General features: G+C 49.3%; 1 protein-coding gene across 1 annotated transcript in view; it reads right to left on the bottom strand.

Annotated features, from left to right (window-relative positions):
• Positions 1-19,597, bottom strand: part of LOC129713234 (phospholipase DDHD2-like) — a 32,903-nt gene extending 13,306 nt beyond the window's left edge. Inside the window, 11 exon segments of the mRNA XM_055662168.1 lie at positions 600-692; positions 2,106-2,212; positions 3,317-3,525; positions 6,718-6,859; positions 6,982-7,192; positions 8,419-8,508; positions 10,807-10,997; positions 12,590-12,800; positions 13,548-13,631; positions 13,633-13,885; positions 19,253-19,597. Coding sequence (XP_055518143.1) covers positions 600-692; positions 2,106-2,212; positions 3,317-3,525; positions 6,718-6,859; positions 6,982-7,192; positions 8,419-8,508; positions 10,807-10,997; positions 12,590-12,800; positions 13,548-13,631; positions 13,633-13,857 — 1,563 coding nt within the window. The 5' untranslated portion in view covers positions 13,858-13,885; positions 19,253-19,597.
• Between the last annotated feature and the right edge of the window lie 180 nt (positions 19,598-19,777).

Here is a 19,777-nt window from a genome sequence, read left to right as displayed (position 1 = left end):
TTATTGATTGAATATAGACACAAAGTGCTGGAGTAACTCAGTGGGACAGGCAGCAGCATCATAGAAACATAGAAAATAGGTGCAGGAGTAGGCCATTCGGCCCTTCGAGCCTGCACCGCCATTCAATATAATCATGGCTGATCATCCAACTCAGTATCCCGTACCTGCCTTCTCTCCATACCCCCTGATCCCTTTAGCCACAAAGGCCACATCTAACTCTTAAATATAGCCAATGAACTGGCCGCAACTACCTTCTGTGGCAGAGAATTCCAGAGATTCACCACTCTGTGTGAAAAAATGTTCTTCTCATCTCGGTTTTAAAGGATTTCCCCCTTATCCTTAAGCTGTGACCCCTTGTCCTGGACTTCCCCAACATCGGGAACAATCTTCCTGCATCTAGCCTGTCCAACCCCTTAAGAATTTTGTACGTTTCTATAAGATCCCCCCTCAATCTTGTAAATTCTAGCGCGTACAAACCCACTCTATCCAGTCTTTCTTCATATGAAAGTCCTGACATCCCAGGAATCAGTCTGGTGAATTTTCTCTGTATTCCCTCTATGGCAAGAATGTCTTTCCTCAGATTTTCAGACAGATCTTACCAGCGAGTCGAAATCCAACCTCTCCCTTTCCAGGACGCTGTGGAACTCGGATAACCCGTGCGTTTTCAGAGCTTCTTCCAAGCTTCTTACGTTCTGTGGCGTTCAACGGGAAAGAGAGAAACAAAAAACTTCAGCTGCGGGCAAGCTCTTGGCAAACAACCTCCACCCCGAACGTGGACCAAAGATACGGGCCGGCTGCGACTTAGTGTTGGGGACTTGGAGATTCCTCTGGGACCAAGGAGCTGGGGGCAGCATCAGCTCCAGCTGTGGAGCCATCTCATTCACACTCAATTCATAGAGGTTTATGGGCGGGGTACGTGCAGAGAGGGTACGTGGTGAAATGGGTGAACTGCTGGATCAGAGATGGCCTTGGCATCATGTTCAGCAAAGACATTGTGGGCCTGCTCTTGAGACTACATGGCATGCATGTTCCACATGGCTTGCTGTATACTGATAGAATTTAGGAGATTGATCTTATAGAAACTTACAAAATTCTTAAGGGGTTGGACAGGCTAGATGCAGGAAGATTGTTCCCGATGTTGGGGAAGTCCAGGACAAGGGGTCACAGCTTAAGGATAAGAGGGAAGTCTTTTAGGACCGAGATGAGAAAAACATTTTTCACACAGAGAGTGGTGAATCTTTGGAACTCTCTGCCACAGAAGGTAGTTGAGGCCAGTTCAATGGCTATATTTAAGAGGTAGTTAGATGTGGCCCTTGTGGCTAAAGGGATCAGCGGGTATGGAGAGAAGGCAGGTACGGGATACTGAGTTGGATGATCAGCCATGATCATATTGAATCACGGTGGCAGCTCGAAGGGCCGAATGGCCTACTCCTGCACCTATTTTCTATGTTGCTACGTGCAACTCGAGTCTGGGACACAGAGATCTAGACTGTCGCTCCTGAAACTTTGCCTATCCATGTTCTCCAGAGATGCTGCCTGACCAGCTGAGTTACTCCAGCACTCTCTGTCCTCTTTTTGTAAACCAGTATCTGCAGTTCTTTGTGTCAGCAAAAATATTGGACAAGTATCTCTAAAAGTAAAAGCAAACTTAAAATAAAGACTTTGACTGGAGATTGGTCATCCCATTCCCAATCCAACCCATTTATTGTCCGCACACTGTGCTCTTGGGAATTTAAACCTCATCCTTGGGAAATTAAATCTCATCTCAGTACCCAAAATACTGACATAAATAATTCATTTTAAGAATAAGGGGAGATGGCATTTACAAACGAGGAAAAAACACATTTTCAGCCAGAGAGTTGTGAATCTGTGGGATTCTCTACCACAGAGGGCAGTGGAGGCCAATTCGCTGGATGTTTTCAAGAGAGAGTTAGAGATAGCCTAGGGCTAACAGAATCAAGGGATATGGGAAGAAAGCAGAGGCGGGGTACTGAGTTGGATGATCAGCCATGATCATATTGAATGGTGTTGCTGGCTCAAAGGGCCAAATGGCCTACTCCTGCACCTATTTTCTATGCTTCTATCCTTGGAATACCAGGAAGTACCTTAGTGCGGGAATGGCAATTCCCATTTGGAAGTGATTGCCTTGGTGCTGGTTCTTTGGAGCTGGGATCTACCTGGTTTGTCAGTATGTCGAAGAGAATCAAGGAACCTGAGGAGAAGAACACACATTTAGTTTAGTTTAGGACATGGCACGGCAACAAGCCCTTTGGCCAACAAAGTCCACGTGACTGTCGATCATCTGTTCACGCTAATTCTACATTATCCCAGTTTCTCGTCCACTCCCTACACACTAGGGGCAACCTACAGAGGCAGTTTAACCTACAAACCCGCACGTCTTTGGGATGTGGGAGGAAACTGGAGCAGTCATTAGATAAAGCATGGGAGCAGAATTAGGCAATTCCGCCCATCAGGTCTACTCCACCATTCTATTATGGCCGATCTATTTTACCCTCTCAACCCCGTTCTCCTGCCTTCTCCCCAGCGCAGGTCACAGGAAGAACATGCAAACTCCGCACATGGTCACATTGAATGGCGGTGCTGGCCCGACGGGCCGAATGGCCTACTCCTGCACCTATTGTCTATTGTAACAAAAAACAAATACCAGAGGACATAGCTTGAAGGTGAGATGGCCAATGTGTATAGGAAGGAAGACAGACACAAAACGCTGGAGTAACTCAGCGGGTCAGGCGGCACCAATGGAGAAAAGGAATAGGTGCCGTTTCGGGTTGGAAACCTTCTTCCGACTGAACGATAGAGAAGACCAGGACAACACAGGGCTGGCAACAGATGAAGGGTGGAGTCCACAATGGTCCATTGTTGGCGGGGGGGGGGAAGATGCGCTAATGACAGGGATATAGGGATGCGAACAGTGGAACTAGCAGGCCAAATAGGGTGGAGGAAGGAAAGCGGGAGTTATTTGATAGTTGAGAAATCAACGTTTAAAGGAGGCTTGCGTGGCAAGTTTTTGTAAAGATACCGTGTGGCGATTGTGTTGAACACACTGCCGGCGGTGATGAACGGGGCAGATATGATAGTGGGATTTAAGAGACTTCCGGATAGGCACATGGATATGCAGGGAGTGGAGGGATATGGGTTATGTGCAGACGGATAATGTGTTGGTATCATGTTCGGCACAGACATTGTGGGCAGAAGGGCCAATGTAAATAGACCCAACATGCTGGAGGAACATCAGTGGGTCCTGACGTTTGGGGTTGAGGATTGCTCCCTGGGCTGACCAACATTGCTACTTTACCAAGACTGTGTCCCGTCACCGACACGCCTCCGCTGAAGTGGGGATTGCGTTGCTGGAAGAGTGCGAGGAGCTGGTTCATCTCACTGGCCACCGTGTCCACGATGGTCTGGCAGTAGGTGGGGCTGTTGTAGAAGAAGAGGTCGAGCAGGGTCTCGTTGGTGAAGTGCCGCAGGCGTCCGATGCTCGGCAGCGTGATCCTCCGGATGTCCCTGGCGGGAGGAAGCGAGAGAGGGGGAGTCAGGGCGGGACCCGGGACAAAGGCACCAGCAGATTAATTGGGGGCATTGTGAGCAGTTGTGGGCCACAGATCTGAGCAAGGATTTCATTTTTAACACACCAATGATTACGCGGGCCTGGAAAACACTGCTGTAGTTGTAGCAGTGGTTGTAGCAGATATGATAGTGCATTTAATATACTATTGCATAAGCAAATGGATCTGCGGAGGATTGAGGGATCTGGATAATATGTGGGTAGATAAGAGCTGGTCATGGTGATATGTTCAGCACAGATGATGTGGGCCGAAGGGCCTGTTCTTGTGCTGCAATGTTCTATGTTAACACCTCTCATCATCCCCCCCCCCCCCCACCCACCGTTGCCGCAACCTACCGAACAATAGACAATTAGTGAAGGAGTTAGCCATTCGGCCCTTCGAGCCAGCACCGATCATTCACTGTGATCATGGCTGATCATCCACAATCAGTACTCCGTTCCTGCCTTCTCCCCATATCCCCCGACTCCACTATCTTTAAGAACCCTATCGAATTCTCTCTTGAAAGCATCCAGAGAATTGTCCTCCACTGCCTTCCGAGGCAGAGAATCCCACAGATTCGCAACCCTCTGTGTGAAAACGTTTTTCCTCATCTCCGTTCTAAATGGCTTACCCCTTATTCTGTGGCCCCTGGTTCTGGACTCCCCCAACATCGGGAACATGGTTCCTGCCTCTAGCGTGTCCAAACCCTTAATAATCTTATTTGTTTCAATGCAAATATACTCGGGGCTAGAATCTCCACAGCCCTCTGGAATACAGAACTCCAAGGGTTCACTGCCCTGTGTGAGTGAAGATATTTCCCTCTTAACCCTGAATGGCCTGATCCGTTTTTTTTGTTCTGCAGATGGCACAGTGGCACAGTGTTAGAGCTACTGCCTCACAGCGCCAGAGACCCGGGTTCGATCCTGGCTACGGGTGCTTGTCTGTACGGAGTTTGTTCGTTCTCCCCGTGACCTGCGTGGGTTTTCTCCGAGATCTTCGGTTTCCTCCCACGCTCCAAAGACCAACCGGTTTGCAGGTTAATTGGTTTGGTGCAAATGTAAAATTGCCCCCAGTGTGTAGAGGATAGTGTTAGTGAGCGGGGATCGCTGGTCGGCGCGGACTCAGTGGGACGAAGGACGGTTTCCGCGCTGCATCTCGAAATTGAAAAACAAAACGGACCGTAATCGCTGGTTCCCCACAACCCAGTCAGGGTTCCACTCTCCCTGCTCCCACCGAGTCAACGCAATGAAGAATATTGTGGATTTCTATGCTAACTGGCGAGGTTTGGTTAGGGTAGAGTCCCACTTGATCTACTCCCCCCCCCCCCCCCCCCCCCCCATACACCTTCTCCAAGTGGGTGGCTTGGGTAGATGGGGTGGGATGGGTGAGAGAGTCTCTGCCTCTCAACCTGTACGGAATAAGCTAACGTTGGCAGATGTACAACCACCACTGAGAGGAGGCGTGGACACGCGTGTGTCCAGCCACCCGCTCCGTCCCCGAGCACGATAGAACTGGAACTCTGAGACCACAACGATGTACGCAGAATGTACCTGGAGCAGACAACAGGTTACCTGGAAGCATGCACAAACATGCAGCAAACGTTTACCTGCGTGCAATTTCCAAGTACACACACACACACACACACGCAGTTTCTTACTTGATTTAAATTATTTTCAAATGATTAAGACGCAGAACTATTTCTCACTTACATTGGGGTATTTTCATCAACCTGCACACACAGACACAGGGTATATGGTATGGGATAAGTTCATAAGTCATAGGAGCAGAATTAAGCCATCGTGTCTACTCTGCCACTCAATCACGGCTGATCTATCTTTCCCTCTCAATCCCATTCTTCTGCCTTCTCCCCATAACCTTCAACCCCTTTACTAACAACCTGTCAATCTCTACTTAAAAACACTCATTAACTTGGCCATCACTGCCTTCTGTGGCAATGAATGAATTCCACAGATTCACCACCCTGACTAAAGAAATTCCTCCTCATCTCCTTCCGAAAAGACCGTCCTTTATTTCTGAGGCTGTGACCTCTAGTCCTAGACACTCCCACTAGTGGAAACATCCTCTCCACATACACTCTATCCAAGCCTTTTATTATTCTGTATGTTTCAATGAGGTCCCCCCTCCTTCTTCAAACTCTAGTGAGTACAGGCCCAGTGCCGGCAAACACTCATCACAGGCTGTGTGTGCCCTCTGGTCCTAGACTCTTCCACGTAGAAACATCCTCTCCACATTTATTCAAGCCATTCGGTCCAAACACTCCATGCTGTGGTTATATTCAACCCAAGCCTCCTTCATGTGTTGGCTTCATTGCGCCTTCAGAGGATTCGAGTATGGGAGCAAGGAGGTCCTACTGTAGTTGTACAGGGCCCTGGTAAGACTGCACCTGGAGTATTGTGTGCAATTTTGGTCTCCTAATTCGAGGAAGGACATTATTGCTATTGAGGGAGTGCAGCGTAGGTTCACAAGCTTAATTCCCGGGATGGCGGGACTGACATATGATGAAAGAATGGGTCAGCTGAGCTTGTATTCACTGGAATTTAGGAGGATGAGAGGGAATCTTATAGAAACATATACATTTCTTGGATTGGACAGGCTATATGCAGGAAAAATGTTCCCAATGTTGGGGAGTCCAGAACCAGGGATCACAGTTTAAGAATGAAGGGTAGGCCATTTAAGACTGAGTTGAGGAAAAACGTTTTCACCCAGAGAGTTGTGAATCTGTGGAAATATCTGCCACAGAAGGCAGTGGAGGCCAATTCACTGCATGTTTTCAGGAGTGAGTTGGATTTAGCTCTTAGGGCGAATGGAATCAGGAGATATGGGGTAAAAACAGAAACGGGGTACTGATTTTGGATGATCAGCCATGATCGTATTGAATGGCTCGAAGCAGCTATTTTCTATGTTTCCATCCAAATCAATATAAAATAGCGTTCTATTTCCTGTGTCTTCACGCACACGAGCTTTTCACGGTACCTTGGTACAGCTGACAATACATTAACTAACTAACTCGCACACCCGCGCGTGTGCACAAGCACAAATACAGGACGTACAGGGTACAAGGCTGCAAGCAGTGGATGCATACAGCGTGCAGACACACGTTATTTAGTGTATCGGAAATGTAGACACTCACTCATCCACCCCGGTTGCCTCTCCATGCAAAGTGCAGTACCAGTTGACTGGCAGAAACTCCACGCGACCAACCTTCTGTTCATCCTGTGCCTTCTTGAAGTGCGTTTGCAGCAGGTTGAGTGAAGCGTTCCGAAAATCATTCACTGCGGAGAAGGGGAGAATGGGCTTTTAAAAAAAACCCAAAAAAAACTCGGCAACCTGCAGCCCAAGTGGGCAGAAGGCAAAGGTAGCCTTTGAGCATGTTGTGTCCAAGGACAAGACTCACCGCATTGAATGATGCTACGGAATCGAATGTCACACGCCGGTCCGATTCCGTGCACCATGAAGACCAAGTGATCCACCTTCACCGGTTCACCGGCGTAGATGTCCCCGTACGTCTGCTCTGTGCCCCTCTTCACCGCCCAGGGCTTGCTCAGCTCCGCCGAGGCCGAGCCCCACTCATCCAGCAAGCCAGAGGGTTGGAAATGCATCATGAGCTGAGGCGGTGGGGCCAGAGATCGAGGGAGAGGAGAGAGATCGAGGGAGAGCGAGGGTGAGAGGGGGGAAGAGAAGCAAAACACACGTTACCACAACAACAAGTAATACATGTGCCCCACAAGGGCAGCACAGTGGTGCAGCTGCGGGAGCTTTCTAATATTTAAAATAAAAGGGTTTACTTCGAGGAGTTATCCCTGGTCTTAAGGACTTGTTTTCTTGTTTTAAGACTCCATGAAGTGGCATAAGGTGATAAGTTTCACACAGAGAGTTGTGAGTGTGGAATTCTCTGCCTCAGAGGGCGACGGAGGCCAGTTCTCTGGAAACTGTCTAGACTGAGCTAAATAAAGATAGCCGAGTCAGGGGATATGGGGAGAAGGCAGGAACGGGGTACTGATTGGGGTTGATCAGCCATGATCACACTGAATGGCGGCGCTGGCTCAAAGGGCCAAATGGCCTACTCCTGCACCTATTGTCTAAATGATAGGAGTAGAATTAGGCCAACCGGCCCATCAAGTCTACTCCGCTGCTCAATCATCGCTGATCTAACTCTCCCTCTCAACCCCATTCTCCTGCCTTCTCCCCACAACCTCCGACACCAGTACTAATCAAGAATCTATCTACCTCTGCTTAAAAATATCCACTGGCACGTCCTCCACAGCCTTCTGTGGGAAAATAATCCATAGATTCACCACCCTCTGACTAATGATATTTCCCCTCATCTCCTTCCTAAAAGAACGTCCTTCAATTCTGAGGCTGTGACCTAGACTCTCCCACTGGTGGGAACATCCTCTCCACATCCATTCTATCCAAGCCTTTCACTATTTTGTATGTTTCAATGAGGTCCCCCCCCTCACCCTCATGCTTGTAAACTCCAGCGAGTACAGGCCCAGTGCTGTCAAACGCTCATCATATGTTAACCTACTCATTCCTGGGATCATTCTTGTAAACCTCGCTCTGGACCCTCTCCAGAGCCAGCACATCCTTCCTCAGATACGGTGCCCATAATTGCTCACAATATTCCAAATACGGCCTGACCAGCGCCTCAGCAACTACTAACAACTCTGTACTTAGAGGTCTCCTTCCAATGTTTCAATTAGTGGGTCAGGAAGGCATCCCAATCCGAGCATAGCCACAGCACAAGGCACTCGAATGTCACATGAAAATCCCGGCTTTGCCTCAACGCTACGTGAGGGCCCACGGCCGCTGCTGTCGGTCGGTCGGTCACCTTTGGATTGTGCAGGATAATGACTTCTCCCGTGGAGAACTCCACCCTCCTGTTCCATTCGTTCGTTAGCACTGCCTCCTTGTACGAATTCTGTGGAGAGTCACGAATTTCCATCAGGCTGGGACCGAGGAACCTTATCGTCAAACAGCACTTTAAATTATTTACAGACGGCAGACGTTATTGAAACATATAAAGATTATTAAGGGCTTAATGGCTTGGACACGCTAGAGGCAGGAAACATGTTCCCGATGTTTGGGGGAGTCCAGAACCAGGGGCCACAGTTTAAGAATAAGGAGTAAGCCATTTAGAACGGAGACGAGGAAACACTTTTTCTCACAGAGAGTGGCGTGTCTGTGGCATTCTCTGCCTCAGAGGGCGGTGGAGGCAGGTTCTATGGATACTTTCAAGAGAGAGCTAGATAGGGCTCTGAAAAATCAGGGGAGAACACAGGAACGGGGTACTGATTACGGATGATCAGCCATGATCACATTAAATGGAGGTGCCGGCTCGAAGGGACAAATGGCCTACTCCTGCTACTATTGTCTATTACTGGCTTGCCCAAAAGTCACTGTCCATCACCAATTTATTCCTGAACAGAGGGTCATTTCATTTAATTTTATTTTCCATTTCATTTTCTTACTCTTGCTTCATACTCCTGCTGCCCAGAGTAGGGGAATCGAGGACCAGAGGACATGAGTTCAAGGTGAAGGGGAAAAGATTTAAAAGGAATCTGAGGGGTAACATTTTCACACAAAGGATGGTGGGTGTATGGAACAAGCTGTCGGAGGAGGTAGTTGAGGCTGGGACTATCCCAGCATTTAAGAAACAGTTAGCAGGTACTTTGATAGGATAAGTTTGGAGGGATATGGACCAAGCGCAGGCAAGTGGGACAAGTGTAGCTGGATCATTTTGGACAGTGTGGGCAGGTTGGGCCCGTTTCCACACTTATATCACTCTATGACTCTATTTAGGTTATAAATGCTGCTTGCAGGTTTGGAGTTTGTTAGAAATGGACACAAAGTGTTGGAGTAACTCAGCGGGTCAGGCAGCAGCTACCTATCTGTTAGATACCTACATGTACCTCATCGGAGACCCTCTATCTTGGATCAGACTTTACTGAGCTATGTCTTGCACAAATGTCATTCACGTTATCATGTATCTGCGCACTGTGGATGACTCGGTTGTAATCATGTATCGTCTTTCCGCTGACTGGTTAGCACGCAACAAAAGCTCTTCTCTGTACACGTGACAATTAACTAAAGTCATCTCTGGAGAACGTGGATAGGCGAGGTTTCGGACTAGGGCTGGGAAGTCAATTTCTTACCCTGAAAGACACTGGTGAACCAGGTGGGCTTTCCTTGTGTTCAAGAAGGAACTGCAGATGCTGGAAAATCGAAGGTACACAAAAATGCTGGAGAAACTCAGCGGGTGCAGCAGCATCTATGGAGCGAAGGAAATAGGCAACGTTTCGGGCCGAAACCCTTCTTCAGTCTGAAATCGTCTGTTCAGTTGCCTATTTCCTTTGCTCCATAGATGCTGCTGCACCCGCTGAGTTTCTCCAGCATTTTTGTGTACCTTGGGCTTTCCTTGTGTTTTTCCTGGTGATGTGGATAGGAACGGTTTAGCAGGATATTAGCCCAACCCGGGCAGGTGGGAAGGAACAGCATCTTGGTCAGCATGGGGAAGTTGGGCCGAAGGGTTTATTTCCGTTCCATACGACTCTCATACTGATATTAAAGTTGCAGATTTATTCATGGGATCGGCTAAGTTTGAGTATCCTAGTTGTCATGGTGGGATGCACGCGAGAATTTCATCATTCAGTTGTTGTTACACATGGAGATCAAACACTCTTGAAATCCATATTTCAAGGCCAGGATAAGAGTTGAGCTGAAGGGCCCGTGTCCACGCTGTCCGACTCTATAACATGCCAGAGGAGTGTCTGTGATGTGTTCTCGCCAGTGCAAGGAGCTGCAGGAGAGAGGTGAAGGCAGGACTACAAAGGGGGCAGACAGCCAGTGACACAGGGCTCCAACACTGGCTGGGCAAGATTTAGTTTAGAGATACAGTGCAGAAACAGGCTGAGTCCACACCGGCCAGCGATCCCCGCACATTAACACTTTCCTGCTCATTAACACTATGGACAATTTACACTTATACCAAGCCAATTTACCTATAGACCTGTACGTCTTTGGAGTGTGGGAGGAATCCGAAAATCCCTGAGAAAACGCACGCATTCATGGGGAGAACGTACAAACTCAGTACAGGCAGCACCCGTGGTCGGGATCGAACCCGGGTCTCCAGCGCTTCCACGAGCTGCAAGGCAGCAACTCTACCGCTGCGCCACGGTGGAGATGGGAGGCCAGATGGGACGGGTGTGGGCTAGTGTACCTCGATCTTCTGGCTGCACTCCTCAGTGTAGGGGTTAAACCTGCTGTCCTTGTCGCTCTTATAGAACCAGGTGCAGCGGCGGACTTCGCTGGTGGCCTCCTGCCAGTACACGGCGTGCCGCGAGCGCCGAGCCAGCGACACGTCGTAACGCCCGCCATCCGTCGCCACCACCACCTCCTCCAACTCCGATGCTGTGGGGGAAAAAGGAAAGATCTTCCTTAGAAGAACCATACCCCGTTTATTTGTTATGTCCATTCCATCCTGATCCATTTAATTTAGTTTAGTTTAGAGATACAGCAGGGAAAAATGCCCTTCGACCCATCGATTCCACCCCGCACACTAGTTCTATCCCACAGTGTGCCAGCTCTCAAAGGCGGAATCATACAGCATGGAAACAGGCCCTTCGACCCACCGAGACTATGCTGCCCATTAACTACCCATTTAAATAATCCTACACTTCCGACATTCCCACCTGCTGCTTCTAGATACCATCAGGAGAAACCAGGAACCGCAGATGCTGGTTTACAAAATAAAAGACCATTTGACCTGTCCCACGGTACGAGTTCATTCCAAGAGTTCGCCCGAGTTTGCCCCGATTTGAACTCGGAGATTTACGATAATGGCCACTCGTTGGTACTCGGGGCTCTCGTGGATATTTTTCAACATGTTGAAAAATCTTCACGAGTCTTCCCGTGTGTACCTGCCATTAGCGAGTCTTCCCTAGTACCTGCCGTTAGCGTTACGAGCCGCTAAGAGACGTCCCCGAGCTCCGACGTACCCGCTACGTTCATTCTCCGTGCTTACCACGAGTTAGATTTTTTTTTTAAATCTCGGGAGAGCTCTTGGAATGAACTCGTACCGTGGGACAGGGTTTTTAACAGTGCTGAAGTAACTCATCGGATCAGGCAGCAGCATCTCTGGTGAACATGGAGAAGTGATGTTTCAGACCCAAAAGGTCTTCCAGAGACACTGCCTGACCCGCTGAGTTGCTCCAGCACTTTCCTGGATCGTACCACTTGCCTACATGAGGGGCAGTTTACAGTGGCCAACTAATCCCGCAAGTCTGTGGGATGGGGGAAGGAGAACGTGGAAGAACGTGCAAACTCCACATGTTCAGCGTTGGAGATCAGGATCGAAGCCGGGTCCCTGGCGCTGCGAGGCAGCGGCACTACCAGCTGCGCCACTGGGCCGCTGGGTGGAGTGGGGACGATGCAGACTTCTATGGTTCCACCTAGTGTTGAAGGGCACTGGGTTCCTGAGCCAGGGATTGTGGATAAAGGGTGATGCAGCGGTAGAGATGCTGCCTTATGCCCCTGTCCCAGTTAGGAAACCTGAACGGAAACCTCTGGAGACTTTGCGCCCCACCCAAGGTTTCCGTGCGGTTCCCGGAGGTTGCAGGTGGTTGCCGGAGGTTGCAGGTGGTGGAAGCAGGTAGGGAGACTGACAAAAACCTCCGGGAACCACACGGAAATCTTGAGTGGGGCGCAAAGTCTCCAGAGGTTTCCGTTCAGGTTTCCTAAGTGGGACAGGGACATTATGGTTCGATCCCGACTACGGGTACTGTCTGTATGGAGCTTGGACATTCTCACTGTGACCACGTGGGTTTTCTCCGGGTGCTCCGGTTTCCGCCCACACTCCAAAGATTGGCCGAGGTAAAATTGTAAATTGTTCCTAGTGCGTGGGATATTGCTAGTGTACGGGGATCGCTGGTCAGTACGGACTCGATGGGCCGAAGGACTCCTTTTCCATCCTGTACATCTCAAGTCCAAAGCCAGGTACCTACCAGAACAATGCTTCTCCTCTAGCACGAGAGAGTCCAGTTTACTGAAGGGAGTCCAGAGAGGCTTGGAGTCTTCCATCTTGCAGTAGAACCAGTGAGGTAGCACTGGCTCGTAGGGGCTGAGGCCAGGACCCACGTTGGCCCCCTCTCCCCGACTGGATGCCGTCATGTCCTCGGGCTGCCCCTCCCATTGGTCCAATGATCCCGGGACTTCCTGAAAGATTACAGCAAAGCAAATGGGTCATTCCAGCAGAGTCCGGAGACAGTCGCGCGCGCGCTCACATCAGTAGCTCAGTGGTAGAGTTTCTGCCTCACAGCGGCAGAGTTCTGGGTTAGATCCTGACCACGGGTGTTGTATGTACGGAGTTTCACACGCCTTGAAACTCCAGATGTAGCCTGACCTGCTGAGTTCCTTCAGTAGGGTCCCAACCTGTAAACTCATCCATCCATCCATGCTCTCCAGAGATGTAGCTTGACCTGCTGAGTGACCCCAGCACTCTGTAAATCAGCATCAGGGCTTGGACACGCTAGAGGCAGGAAACATGTTCCCGATGTTGGGGGAGTCCAGAACCAGGGGCCACAGTTTAAGAATAAGGAGTAAGCCATTTAGAACGGCTTATTTAAAGACTGTGGAATTCTCTGCCTCTGAGGGCAGTGGAGGCCAGTTCTCTGGATGCTTTCAAGAGAGAGCTAGATAGGGCTCTTAAAGATAGCGGAGTCAGGGGATATGGGGAGAAGGCAGGAACAGGGTACTGATTGGGGATGATCAGCCATGATCACATTGAATGGCGGTGCTGGCTCGAAGGACCGAATGGCCTACTCCTGCACATGTTGTCTATTGTCTATCTGCAGTTCCTTGTGTCTACAGTTGATTTGGGAGGATGGGTTTCCTTGTAAAACCCTTCGCCCCATTGAAGGAGATATCCTCCCTGGTTCACCGTCGGGACAACGCATCACTCACCTGGCGGGAGGGAGCAGCGTTGGGATTGCCGCTCGGTGCGTCGGGGTGAAGTTTGCCCGTGCCGTTTGCCCGTGCCGCGGGCGGGCTCGGCCTCACCCCACGGCGCGGAGAGGCTGGTGGTGTCGGGCGGTGGTCTCACCTCCTCCCCCCCCACGGGCAGCGGGCAGCCGAGCGGCGAGTTGGCCGGAGACGGCACCAGGCCATCCGTCGTCAGCAGTGACCAACCTGCCGGCACTTCACCATCCACAGCTCCGGCCTGACGCTGCTGCCCAAACTCCGTGGGAGGGACCCGGGAGGGCGGGCAGGCCATCTCTCCAAGCGGGGCAATCTACACGGCCCTGGAGAAACACACACAGAGTTTAGTGGCAGCTCAAACATCACTTGAAAGATACAGCAAGGATTCAGGCACACCGAGTCCATCAATCACCCGTTATTTCATATTCCCAGGGGCCACACGGTGGTGCAGTGATAGAGTTGCCACCTTACAGTGCCAGAGACCTGGGTTCGATCCCGACTACAGGTGCTTCTCTGATCAAGGTTTGTACGTTCTCCCGGCAACCAGCGTGGGTTTCCTCCCACGCTCCAGAGACGTACGGTACAGGTTTGCAGGCTAATTCGTTGGGGGAACTGCAAATTGTCCCTAATGTGTGTAGGCTAGGGCTAGGATACTGGGATTGCTGGTTGGCCTGGATCCGATGGGCCAAAGGGCCTGTTACCATGCTATATCTCTAAGCAAAACCAAGCTAAATTCCGATCCACTCCTACACACTTGGCGAAATGTAGAGGCAAATTAACCTACAAACTCACATGTCTTCATAGGTCTTGAAATGTTGACATTTATTATTCATAGACCTGTCCCACCTGTACAAGTTCATTTAAGAGTTCTCCCGAGTTTGCCCTTAAATCGAACTCGGAGATTTACCGTAATGGCCGCTCGTCGATACTCGGGGCTCTCGTGGACATTTTTCAACATGTTGAAAAATCTTCACGAGTCTTCCCGAGCTTACCGCGTTTCCCGAGTACCTGCCGTTAGCGTTACGAGCCGCTAAGAGACGTCCCCGAGCTCCGACGTACCCGCTACGTACATTCTACGTGCTTACCACGAGTTTGAATTTTTTTTTTTAAACTCGGGAGAGCTCTTGGAATTAACTCGTACAGTGGGACGGGGCTTTTAGTTTAGGGTAAAGTACAGTGTGGAACCAGGTCCTTCAGCCCACTGAGTTCGCACAGGCCAGCGATCCCAGTGAGCTAGTTCTAGCCTACTCACTAGAGACAACGCACTGGGGCCATTAGCCTACAAACCCATGCGTCTTTGGGTTGGGGGAGGAACGGTGGAGTCTGCACATTCTCCCTGTGACCGCATGGGTTTCCTCTGGGTGCTCTGGCAACCTCCCGCAATCCAAAGGCACGTGGGTTTATAGCTAAGTTGGCTTCTGTACGTCACCCCTAGTGTGGAAGATAGTACTCGTGCATGGGTGATATCTGGTTGGTGGAGACTCAGTGGGCCAAAGGGCCTGTTTCCGCGTTGAATCTCCGAACTAAATTCTTACACCTTAACGAAGAACCGTTCCAGAGACCTCAGCACAAACATCGAACATAGTTCCCCAGACCAGTACCAACAAGGTCAGGGGTTTATGGATCAAAACATTGGCCTACCTACACTCCCAGATGAATCAACTCAAATATTTATTTCCCCACTCAATAGCAAATAAACCATCAGCTCACTGCTGTTTGTGGGGGCTTCCTGTGTATATTTTAGCAGCCGTTATTTCCACAACCCCTACATTTCAGATGCATTGCACTGGCTGCAATGGCTCGATCACAAAGATAGACAATAGACAATAGACGCAGGAGTAGGCCATTCGGCTGATCATCCCAAATCAGTACCCCGTTCCTGCCTTCTCCCCATATCCTCCAACTCCGCTATTTTTTTAAGAGCCCTATCTAGCTCTTTCTTGAAAGCATCCAGAGAACCCGCCTCCACCGCCCTCTTGAGGCAGAGAATTCCACAGACTCACCACTCTCTGTGAGAAAAAATGTTTCCTCGTCTCTGTTCTAAATGGCTTACTCTTTATTCTTAAACTGTGGCCGCTGGTTCTGGACTCCCCCCAACATCGGGAACAGATGTTATACAAATCCAAAACAAACAAAAAGACACAAAGTGTTGGAGTAAGTCAGGCAGCATCTCTGGAGAGCATGCAAAGATGTCACATCCGAGTCTGATGATGGGTGGCGACTCTAAACGTTGCCTCTCCATGTTCTTCAGGGATGCTGCCTGACTCTGTTATCAAATGCTGCCTGTGGGAGTTTGCTGTGCATGAATTGGCTACTTGTAAAAGTCTACACTGAAGAAAGGGCAGCCTTGGTACTCGAGTTACGGGAGGACAAAATAAAGAGAGCACGATTTATCAGGCAGCTCCGTGAATCCAGAACATTTTGTTTGTCTGCACAGCTGAATACAATGCCACACAATACTTCTTTCAACAAGGGCTCATTTTCACAACAGCATTCGCTGCACTCCACCAGACTGTTATTGTGCTCCAAATGTTCAGTGCAATCAGTTTTCTGCCCCCCAGACCTCCTTGATTTTCTCAGCACTCGCAAGGGAACAAACCCAAGCCAACATCATATTCCACTTGGGCAGCTTACAACCCAGCGGTATGAATCTTGATTTCTCCAATTTCAAGTAACCCTTCATTTCCCCCTCTCGCTCTCCGTCCCTCCCCCATCTAAATGGTCATTCTAGCTTCACTGTCCTCTGTTGAGTTTCACTCGCTGTACAACTCGTTATCATCCCATAGCCAACAATGGACCATTGTGGGCTCCACCCTCCCTTGATCATTGTTACTTTTGGCGATATCTTTCATTCATTTGTTCTATTTACTCCAGCGTTTTGCGCCTGTCTTCAATTGAAACTATCTGTGCATGACAGAGAGTGGAGTTGGGCTTAAGAACTTCCTGTAGAATCAGTGCGGGCAAACTATTTTTACTTTAAATCAGAACTTCTGCTTTTTGTTGCCTTGGGAGGTTTTTAAATATGTTGGGTTGGTGAAAGTTAGTGGATGAATCTGAATAAAAGTAATTTTTGGTATTGAAAGGAGAAAATGTTGGAATACTCGGTGAAGAGAAAGACAGGGTTGACATCTTGGGTTGGTGACTCGTTAGCAGAAGCGGAATTTGCAATTCAGGCACCTTTTAAGCAGTGGGAAAGGAGAGGTGGCGGTGATGTTTGTGGGGGCTTCCTGTGTGTATTTTAGTAGCTATTATTTCCATAACCCCTTACATTTCAGATGCATTGCACTGGCTGCAAATAGATCGAACTAAAAGATGTTATACAAATCCAAAACAAAAAAAAGACACAAATTGCTGGAGTAACTCAGGCATCTTTTTTGTCAATGCAGAGAAGGTCAAGAATTGCCAGAAAGTGTATTGTTGAGGGCTACTGGCCATTGGCCTGGACAAGTGTTCAGGGCTGTTCAGGTCTTCGTACAACGGGCTTGAACAGAATCACCCGTACAATAGTTCTTTGTTATCCCAGTTTTGTGCATCCAACACACTAGGGGTAATTCACAGAAGCCAATTAACCTGCAAACCCGCACTTATTTGGAGTGTGGGAGGAAACAGGAGTCACAGTTTACAAAAAAGGGATGCCATTTAGGACTGAGATGAGGTAAAACTTTTTCACCCAGTGAGTTGGGAATCTGTGTTGTGAATCACAGAAGGCAGTGGAGGCCAATTCACTGGATGTTTTCAAGAGAGAGTTAGATTTAGCTCTTCAGACTAACGGAGTCAAGGGATATGGGGAGAAAGCAGGAATGGAGTACTGATTTTGGATGGTCATATTGAATGGCGGTGCTGACTAAAAGGACCAAATAACCTACTCCTGCACCTATTTTTTATGTTTCTATGAAATCAGATCACCCGGAGAAAACCCACACGGTCACAGGGAGAACATGCAAACATCACACAATGCCTGTGCCGAATAGGATGCGAAAGCTAATTCTTATCAGCCCGTACATAATACATAGTCCTCCCTTATTTTCCATTCTCCATTTATCCATATCCTCATCTTAAATGTCACTATCATATCAGTCTCAACCACCAACCCCTTGCAGTACTTTCCAGTCACTCACCACTGTATTAAAAAAAACTTCCCCTCATAACTCCTTTAAACGTTACTCTTCCTTGGAGCACTGGAGGATGAGGGGTGATCTGAAAGAGGTGCATGCATACGATTATGAGGGGAATAGACGGGGGAGATGCACAATCTTGTACCCAAAGCAGGAGGATCGAGAACCAGACGACATGGGTTTAAGTGAGAGGGGAAATATTTAATAGGAACCTGAGGGGCAACCATTTCACACAGAGGGTGGCGGGTGTATGGAACGAGCTGCAGAGCCTTTGAGGTAGTAGTTGAGGAAGGTACTATAACAATGTTTAAAATGCATTTGGACAGGTAAATGAAGCTCTCCCTCTAGCTCCTCCTTTTCCTTTCTCCCCCACCCCCCACCCTGCATCAGTCTGAAGAAGGGTTTCGGCCCGAAATGTTGCCCATTTCCTTCATTCCATAGATGCTGCCGCACCCGCTGAGTTTCTCCAGCACTTTTGTCTACCTTCGATTTTCCAGCATCTGCAGTTCCTTCTTGGACAGGTAAATGGATAGGAAAGGTTTAGAATGATATGGGGCAAAAGCAGGCAGGACTAGTGTTGATGGGGCATCTTGGTTGGCATAGGCCAGTTGGGCCGAAGGGCCTGTTTCCACGCTGTGTCACTCGACTGGACATGCACTGGCAGGGATAATGATCAGATGTTGGAAGGTTGGGTAACTCACCACGTAACGGGTCAAAGGGCATTCGGTGTTGCAAACTCCCTACCATTCCACATGCACGTTAGCTGATACCAAGAGAGTGTACAGCGAAATAGTACGAGGACACAGTCTTACATACAAGTGAGATGACATATAGCTTTGAAAATAGCGACTTTAGGATGACCTCAGACACTTTTCAATCAATAAAAGACTTTGAACTAACTCATCTCACATAACTTTGGAAATCCAGTAACTGCTTTGAACCCAATGAACTTCGGCACGAACTGTAACGAGGATACGATTGCGACATGGATGTTTCGTCGATGATAGGCACAAAATGCTGGAGTAACTCAGCGGGCCAGGCAGCATCTCCGGAAAGAAGGAATGGGTGACGTTTCGGGTCGAGACCCTTCTTCAGACTGAGAGTCGGGGGGGACTGAGACACAGAGATGAGGAAGGGTCGTAGATGTCGAATGCGGCGATCAAGGATAAAGTCGCCGACCCTCTCCCCCAGAGGATCAATAACACTGAATCCAATGCAATTGTGAATACAAAAAACTGGGCCTCTGTTTACCGACTACATCAGCGCTTTAAACAGCGCACGCCCTGCGGTGGGGTATCCGCCGGGGGTGGGTTCCTTCATGTCTCCACCAGCGCATCTGAAAAGCCCTGTAACGCGATCACTCACAGAGTTACTCACATGGAACGGCAGCCAGAGAATGATTGAGGGCCGGTCCCGGTTGCAGTAACTGTGACCCATTAATGAGTCTGTCCCCCCCCCCCCCCGGTTGCGACGCGGTTCAAAATGTTACTTCCGAAATGGAACGTGGCGACAGTTTAAATTGATACAAATCCCCAGGTCAGCGTTCCAAAGCCGGGCGCGCGCACTGAAATTAACCTGCCTGCAAACTGCAGATGAGGCCTGCAGCCCTCGTCGACCACACACAAACACCAGGCGATTTCATGCGTCTCTCCTTCTTCTTCTCCTCCTCGCCACTCTGTTTCCACCGTTTCTCGTTGCTTTTGTTTCCCCCTTTGCTTTACGATTCTCCGCCACTGCCAGCATTCCTTCCCAACCTCCCAAAGACCAATAAAACGTCAACAAGGCGGCGGCGGCGTCGTCAGCTGGTCGAACGAGAATTGCCCAACGCAGCCCTTTGTGCTATCTGTCTAATCCGGAACATTGCACTCGCTGCGAATATTTCCCACTTGATTTCTGGTGTTAAAGGCTGTAAACCGGGAGTGGCACATTTGGTCCAAGTCTGCCCCCTGCCGAGCTTTTCTGAATTAGGGAATGGGAGGAGAAACGTGGATTTTGCCTGCTCGTCTCAACGGCGACACTTGTGAAAGGGTGTGTTGTCATGGTGGGGAAAATAATGCCAGTGCAGTGACGGCCGCCTTAAAGAGTTATGGATTTAAACCT

Source organism: Leucoraja erinacea, chromosome 35 (assembly GCF_028641065.1).
Source record: "Leucoraja erinacea ecotype New England chromosome 35, Leri_hhj_1, whole genome shotgun sequence".
NCBI classification, from domain to species: domain Eukaryota; kingdom Metazoa; phylum Chordata; class Chondrichthyes; order Rajiformes; family Rajidae; genus Leucoraja; species Leucoraja erinaceus.
The sequence above is the reverse complement of the archived record's forward strand: the minus strand, read 5'-3'. Positions and strand labels throughout refer to the sequence as shown.